Raw genomic sequence first — 8,112 nt, forward strand, 5'->3', positions numbered from 1 at the left:
ATATTTTGCGGAGAACTTTTCTCTCGAACACTCGAAGAACCATCTCATCTTCTCGACAACGTCTAAGCTACTTTTAGAAGCATAATGACGAGCTATTGTTATCGTTTAAACGGGAGGTGTTGTTATTGTTTAACCGGAGGTGCTTAGTGATTGGAACTGTTATTAAAGCAATTTTTAATTTTAATATGTTATGATGTATTTTGAAGCTGGAACAATACAGTTTATTCAACACTTATTTTTGACATATTTTTTGTTCATATTTTATTTTTAGAAAGCTCATCAATACAGCAAGTCTTTATTTTTTTCATAAACGTTTTCCCACCCTTTCAGTTTTTCCATATCTGGCCAATCCTTAATTTCCAATTCTTTGCCAATATACAAACATTTATAAGCTGGTTCGGTCTCTTTGACTGGCTTCCAATGCAATGACTCCATACCTTTCACATCTTTATCATTAGGGTCACCCGTTGTAGCAAATTTTGTCCAAACTCCAATCATACGTTTGATATTTTGATAATCGGGATTATCTTCAGAGATACGATTTGCCAAGAAATGCGAAAAGAGAAATGGTAGATCTCTGCAATGGTTTACACCCTTAAAAGAATATTGTACTTTTAAAGTACTAAACGGATATAGAATATTAGACTCATAGTCGAAATAATATAGATATGTAGGGGCTGCAGGTGCATTCTTTAAACGAGATAGTACGGCGCGATGTTGTGGAAAGTAAAAAAGTTCATAACCTTTGATCTGAAAGAAAATAAGATTGAAGTTTTTAAAACTTGCCGCTAAATTGGGAGTGGTAAAAATATTACGTCTTACATCTAAATAATCCTCTGCGCTTGGATTGTTGTTACTTGCGTGTATCTGTTTCAGTTTACCTGCAATTTCATCTACATATTCACCATCCAAAAGTTCATTTGGAACAAAGTTGCGACAAGTTTTCAGCTCTTGCAATACCTGTGGATTGGATTTCACATCTGCAGAAACCAGAATTTATTGTAATTAAATACTTTGTTAATTCTCTACATACTTACTTGACGCCATCAGCAAACCTTCTTTTGAAGTGCAACCCATAAGTATGGGTATTTGATTACTCCATGCTGTCTTCATAAGTTTACGTGGACTTTTGGAAATGACACACTGTGGTGTTTCATATTTTTCTACGCACGGCACAAACGGACACAATAATTTATGTTGCGTTTTCATTGTGTATAAAAGTGTTTTTTCGGATGCTGCTAACACAGCTGGATTAGCGTTCATTAAAAATTCTAGCACTTGTTTCTCATCATCTTCAGCTTTGTAACCAGCCAATTTTGCAAGATGGTAACCTAATTGCTCGTATTCATTATTTGCCCAATCAGCTAACGCGACACCAGATTGACATATGGCTCTGTGAAATAGTCCTCTCGTTTGTTCTGTGATACAAAGATAATGAACTGAGGCACCGCCAGCACTTTGACCAAACACAGTTATACAATTGGGATCGCCACCAAAATTTGATATATTTTTTTTGATCCATTTAAGTGCTAATATTTGATCTTTTAAGCCAGCATTACCTGGTACATTTAGTTCTGGTGAACTTAGATTGAGAAAACCTGCAATTAATGGTAGTAAGGTTATTGCTTTATTGTGTATGTGATATATTGTAACGAATTTAAGTTAACTCCGTTTATTTTACACCTTCTACTAACGTTCGTATCGCTAAATTGTTGAATAAATAACTCCAATATTCAATAGTGCAAAATGGGCTTTATTAGACTACTTTGAAAATACTTCACAATAACACTTATACTTCGCAACTGATAGCGTGCTTAAATCAAACTGATTGCTGCTTACTCAGCTTTCGCTCCTCTTATACTCTCTGCTGTGTCGTTCGCATACTTCTAGGCGTTTCTTCTTCTAGGATTTACTACTTAGTTACCAGCTATAAACTACAGATGCACGCTTATAGCTTCTCGAATAGCCATATGCGCATATATATGTGAGTGATACTTCCACCGATGATTGCATACTTTTGTGAATATCTCAGATATATGCATGTGTTTGTGCGCTTCTCTCCGCTGCTTGTACGTACATATGGTAGAGATAATGATTGATTTGTTTATGTGTGACTTCTTAGTATCGGCTTAGAGATGATAGTATCCCTTAATGTTGCTAATATTCGTCACAATATGTTATCGGACTATTGCAGGACCTTCTCGTAATGATTGGGACTATTTCTGAATCACTTCGAGAATTCCTCAATATTTCGGAATATTCCTAAACCGTTTTGGGATTGTTTCCGAATTCCTTTTGTGTCAACTTCTATTTATAATTTCGGTATTGTCGGGACCATTCCGGAGCTACGTCTGTAAAATTCCAGAGCTATTTATTAATAATTCCGCATTATTTCATTATTATATTTGAGATTAAATACAGAATTATTTTGAAAGCATTTCTTATTGTTTTCTTTATTTCGGGATTATTTTTGGAATGATTTCCTAACTGCGTCGAAATTTTATAAGATCTATCTTGGCTATTTTATATGACTATATATTTACGGGATCATTTACGAAATACTTCGTGACCTATTTTATATTATTTCGACATTAACTACATAACATTTCGGTACACTTTTTTAGTTTCGGGGATCGCAATTATTTTAAGATTGTTTCGACAGCATTTCGGGATTGTGTCTTGGAGCTTTTCGGAACTAACTTGGAACACTATTTCTACTACTTTCTGAATACGTTTTGAACTATCTTTCAATCTATTTCTAAACGATTGCAAAGATCATGTCAGGAATGTATCGGTGACATTTAAGAATTGGTCTAGAGTAATTTCCAGTTTGTTTTAAAGATTTCATCATAGTAAAGTAGGGAATTAACCAATTATTTGTTTCGCGATCCCTGATGCACTTAATTGCACTGTAACGTATATGAATTTTTGCTTCTATAAGAAAATTGCCTAAGTTGCTATCGACCGTGAAGGGTACGCAATCCAAGTACTTCGTAACTATATCTGCCGTTAACTACGAAGCGAGCGATTTCCTTTCATGGTTTTGGATGAGATAACTGTCAGGTAGCTTAGTGAACCTTTAGGACAGGAACTTGGAACTATTTATTGAGCCTTGGTTAAGTCAGTCAGTTTCCTATCAGAGATACATACTTTCATTGCCTTCTGTTGTTGCACCACCAAGCATAATTTTCATGACATCCCTGAGACAGCTTCCGCAATGCTTCTCTAGTTTACGATGGGAGACTTCATCTGGTTCGTTTCTTGTTAATTCTCCCAAACACGCAGCAGGCTCACTAGCATTTGAGTTTCAAATATAAAAATCTATTGACGTACTTACCGAAAACGCCAACACGATATTGCACCGTAACCAAAATGACATCCTTTTCCATAAAATAATCAGGTCCATACCAATCCCTATTGGCCTCACCAAATATGAAACCACCACCATGTATCCAAATCATAACGGGAGTGGGTTTTTCAGGTTTAATCTTTTGATTGATAATAACATTATTAAAATTATCATAGTATATTTTGTGGACAAGCTACTCACATTTTTTGTATAAACACTCAGATATAGGCAGTCTTCAGATCCTTCCACTTTGCCTGTCGCTAAACTCATTTGTGTTGCTTTGTCCTTCATGTAGTAACAATCCAGCACAGCCGTCCATGGTACAGGTAGTTCCGGTGCTTTGAAACGTAAATCTCCCATTGGTGGCTTAGCATATGGTATGCCCTCAAAGCTATAGAATGGTACATCGTATAGTGTTCTTCGTTTTAAACCACTCACTTGACCATACTCAGTATCGGCTAGGACCGTCTCATTTGTGCTAAGACGGTATTGTGTGATTTTATATCCAAGGACGCTAGAAAAGGAGAAATTTTTGTTAAAAATTATACTTTGAAAGTTTTCGAAAACTTTGCACTCCTTTAAAACTACTCTGCTAGAACCATGACAATAACTAGACTATTGTCACTAACGCCCTAGTTTTGGCATGCAGAAATTTAATGCCAATACCAAGCAAAACCAATGCAAAAAGAGGAAGAAAGACAAGTAAGAAATTATAAGTATAAATGGATTCGAACATTATATACCCGACTGTTGATTTTCACAAAAAAATCTGGGTTTTTCTGACCAGGAAGATGTTGTTATGACCAAATTTTGGCGTCTCTCTCTACGTCTTTTTATGGTCAAGTTCCCTACAAAAACTTCCCAGGAACTTCAACATTTTAACGAAATAAGTTGAGTATAGTGGGAGGATATATATTGACCTTTTTCTTTAAAAATAATTTTAAAGTTTTAACAGAAGAGTATGTTTCAAAAGATGTGTGCGACATAAATCGGTTTTGTTGCATATGTAAGTGATGCCGAAATCAAACCGATATGAAAATGTCCGTATACTTACATATGTGGATAGCCTTGCTTTCACTAGTTGACCTTTTTCACTATGTGATCTTATTTAACATCTGATGTGGTGGAACGCAATCGATGAACGCATGTTTAAAGAAATGGTTGACAGCGAACATACACACATTGTTTTTGTTTTTTTTTTTTGAAAATTTTATTTTGTTTAAACAAGCTTGGATATATTAGTAAGGAGTCAACTATATTTTTCTTAGTAGAACGGAAGGAAATATTTCAAAGTTTGATTGCATGTAACAAATATTTCAATCAAGTGATTCGTTGTTGTTTTATAGCGGTGTAAACTACAATTTTATGATTTTTTACTTTAAAATGCAAAAAATCGTTTTCAAGTCAGAACTTTCTGTGCGGAGTTATTATATCAACGTGTTAAGGAAAATAAGTAAGGCAGTCTAAGTTCGGGTGAAACCGAATATTACATACCCAGCGGTACACTTGAAATGCTGTTGTTGTTTGTTTTGTGTGCTTGATAGTGTTACAAGGCTGCGCAATAATACATATACATACTCAAATTATCCTGAACTAATTTTCGTTTAATAGAAGCAAAAAGGATGCAGAGGCTAACACCAATGACCTTCAGCCCGCAATAATGCAGTTTTCCTTCAGATTATAATGGCACAAAATACGATTGGTACAATACCATTTTTTTCGCTAAGATTTAACATATTGTAACGAATTTACTGCAAATCCTCTTATTTGCAATCTTCTGTTAAGTTCGAATCACTAAACTGTTCAATAAATAACTCCACTATTCAATAATGCAAAATGGCCTTTATTAAAGTACTTCACAATAACACTTATACTTCGCTTACTGATAGCTTGCTTAACTCAAACTGAATTCTCGCGCCCCTACTGTTGTCGCCTTTTATACTGTCTGGTTTCCTCGTTGAATACTTCTAGGCTTTTCCGTTACAGAACTTACTAGTTAGTTATCAGCTACAAAATCACCAGCCACAACTAGGTTTATAGATTCTCGTATGCGCGTGAGTGATACTTGCACCAATTATTGCCCTCTCTTGTGATCACCTCAGATAAGATATATGCTTGTGTTTGTGCGTTGCTTCTCCGCTGCGGGTACGTACATATGTGTAGACATAATGATTGAATTATTGATGTGCATCAAGTCACTGCTTAGCATCGGCTTAGAGATGATAGTACCCCTTAGTGTTGCTAATATTCGTAACAATATTATTTTTTCCTACGACCCAATTTAAAGTCATTTATATAAAAGTGGCCATGGTCCTTAACCAATCTTATTCATTTTTACTAGAAATATTTCCTGGAAAAATATGTGTACCCAATTTTGTTACGATATGTACATTTTTCTTCGAGTTATGTCTCCCGAAACATTGAAAATTGCTTAGACAAAAAAGTGGCGGTGCCACACCCATTTTCAAAAATTTTAGTGTTTTCCAATTTAGAAAGTAAAATTCTATTGACACAAAGCTCTTTTCGCTAAGATATAGCTTATTATTTTCGTCGACGACGGTTTTAAAAATCTTTTATATAAAAGTGGGCGTTGTCTTTAACCGATCTCATTCATTTTTTCTAGAAATATTTTCTGCTATAGGGAAGATTTCTTTACCCTATTGTATTACGATCCGTTAATTTTTCTTGTAGTTATGGCTCCCGAAACATAGAAAATTGCTTAGTCATAAAAAGGGCGGTGGGTTTTTATATTTGAAGATTTTCCAAAACTCGCGGCAGTGGTTAAATAACTCGCTAGAAAATGGGTTGTGCTTAATAATGGAGACACGAACCTCTGTGCTGCGGTGCTATAAACATAAAATATTTAATTTGATTGTAGATACTAAAACGGCACCATTTTTGCGTGTTTTTTTAGTTTTTTAAAATTATGTATTATTTTTAATAGTTTACACTCACTTTACATGCCATTTCAGACGTTCCATAAAACTTAATAAAGCCATTTTGAATTAGAAGTTTCTTACTCTTTTTAATAAGAAACAAACACAAAACCAAAAAACCAGAAAAAAACACGAAATTAGTTATTCTTTATATTTGAAATTTTAAGGAAGCAATAAATAGTACCATTCCATATGATTATTTCAGATGTACTAACGTCAAAACACAATTAAACTTATTATAAATAGCAATTTCATTAGCTTTGGTATATACTTATGTATGTACATATGTATGTACGGTGACGGCCGCCGTGGTGTGGTGGTAGCGTGCTCCGCCTACCACACTGAAGATCCTGGGTTCAAGCAACTGGCAAAGAAACATCGAAAATTTATAAGACGGTTTTTTTAATTAGAAAAGTTTTTCAGAAAAAATGCATCTGCCTTTCAGATGATGCCGTTCGGTGTCGGCATAACACAAGTAGGTCCCATTCCGCAGACAAAATTAAAAAGAGCACCATACAAGTTGGGACAGAAGCTTGGGCTAAATCTCTTTACTATTATGAACATGATACTAGTCCTACGCTAGTTTTTTGCAACCATTCTAGAAAATGGAAAATAATATAACTAGAATACAATCAGGTATAGTTGTTTTGCTAGTAACTTATAATGCCATTTTGTTCTCCCAGCAACTTTTTGTAAAGCAACTAGAAGACCCGGCAGACGTTGTCCTGCCCTTAATTTGGCTATCTGCATACCTTTTTAAAAACTTTTTTCGTCTGACTCTGCCCTGCCCCCTCTTCACTTTTTCCCAATCCTTTTATTCACTCCTCCCTCCGCCTTTTTCGCTTCATTGTCTTCTCTCAATTTCTTCTCATTCCTATGCATCCCTTATTGCCTGTCTAAGAGGGTGGTATATATTTTATTCCAGTCCTAGTCCCAGTCCCACTCCGTCTCTGGATAATATATTACTCTGTACTAAAGCACACATCAACAGCTTTCATTTGATATCCATATTGTATAAACACTGTCTAGGCATTCACTGCCCACGTGTTGGCCTATATATCGAGACCATAGTCACACAGGGGTATGAAAATTACCCTCTGCTAAAGCACTCATATAAACACATTCTAGGGGTACACGGGTCCACGTTTTGGCCTATATCCCGAGACCCTAGTCACCCAGGTGTATGAAAATTACCCTCTAATAAAGCACTCATCAACAGCTTTCATTTCATATCCACATTGTATAAACACATTCTAGGGGTGCCCGGGTCCACGTTTTGGCCTATATCTCGAGACCCAGTCATCCAGGGGTATGAAAATTAGCCTCTACTAAAGCACTCATCAACAGATTTCATTTGATATCCACATTCTATAAACACATTCTATGGGTACCCGGGTCCACGTTTTGGCCTATAGCTCGAGACCCTAGTCACACAGGGGTATGAAAATTAACCTCTACTAAAGCACTCATCAACAGCTTTCATTTGATATTCATATTCTATAAACACATTCTACGGGTCCCGGGGTCCACGTTTTGGCCTATATCTCGAGACCCTAGTCACCCACTCGCCTATCCTATATTTCAAGTTAGATCAAACTAAGTACGGGGTGCAAAACAAATTCAAAATCGGTTTAGTAGTTTAGGAGTCCATTGGCCTCAAACATAGTGACACGTGTTTTTTATATATTAAGATGAAAGAAATATAATCCTAATTGATCAGCCTAATGTACCAATATGAATAACTGAGTAAATTATGTACAACATATTTATGTAAACCTGCGTATTTATGTAAACCTGCGAGTAAAAAAGTAGTAGCAAAAACGATTA

At 35.6% G+C, this 8,112-nt stretch overlaps 1 protein-coding gene across 1 annotated transcript; it reads right to left on the reverse strand.

The window, feature by feature from the left end:
• Window positions 1-232: 232 nt before the first annotated feature.
• On the reverse strand, window positions 233-6,473 carry LOC137250167 (esterase B1-like). Its single transcript, XM_067782553.1, has 6 exons — window positions 6,305-6,473; window positions 3,551-3,863; window positions 3,338-3,488; window positions 1,038-1,598; window positions 823-980; window positions 233-750 (listed from the first exon to the last, which is right to left on the reverse strand). The coding sequence occupies exons 1-6, from the start codon at window positions 6,346-6,348 to the stop codon at window positions 280-282; spliced, it is 1,698 nt and encodes a 565-aa protein (XP_067638654.1). The 5' UTR covers window positions 6,349-6,473; the 3' UTR covers window positions 233-279.
• Between the last annotated feature and the right edge of the window lie 1,639 nt (window positions 6,474-8,112).

This window comes from Eurosta solidaginis, chromosome 1 (assembly GCF_040869045.1).
Source record: "Eurosta solidaginis isolate ZX-2024a chromosome 1, ASM4086904v1, whole genome shotgun sequence".
NCBI lineage: Eukaryota > Metazoa > Arthropoda > Insecta > Diptera > Tephritidae > Eurosta > Eurosta solidaginis.

What these genes read in the sequence shown, in the direction of transcription:
- LOC137250167 (XM_067782553.1), bottom strand. Translation starts at nt 6,348, where the DNA reads ATGGCTTTATTAAGTTTTATGGAACGTCTGAAATGGCATGTAAA. An exon ending in ATATCGTGTTGGCGTTTTCG is followed by an intron (nt 1,599 to 3,337) that starts GTAAGTACGTCA and finishes CATTAATTGCAG; the next exon opens with GTTTTCTCAATCTAAGTTCA. An exon ending in AGGTTTGCTGATGGCGTCAA is followed by an intron (nt 981 to 1,037) that starts GTAAGTATGTAG and finishes TGGTTTCTGCAG; the next exon opens with ATGTGAAATCCAATCCACAG.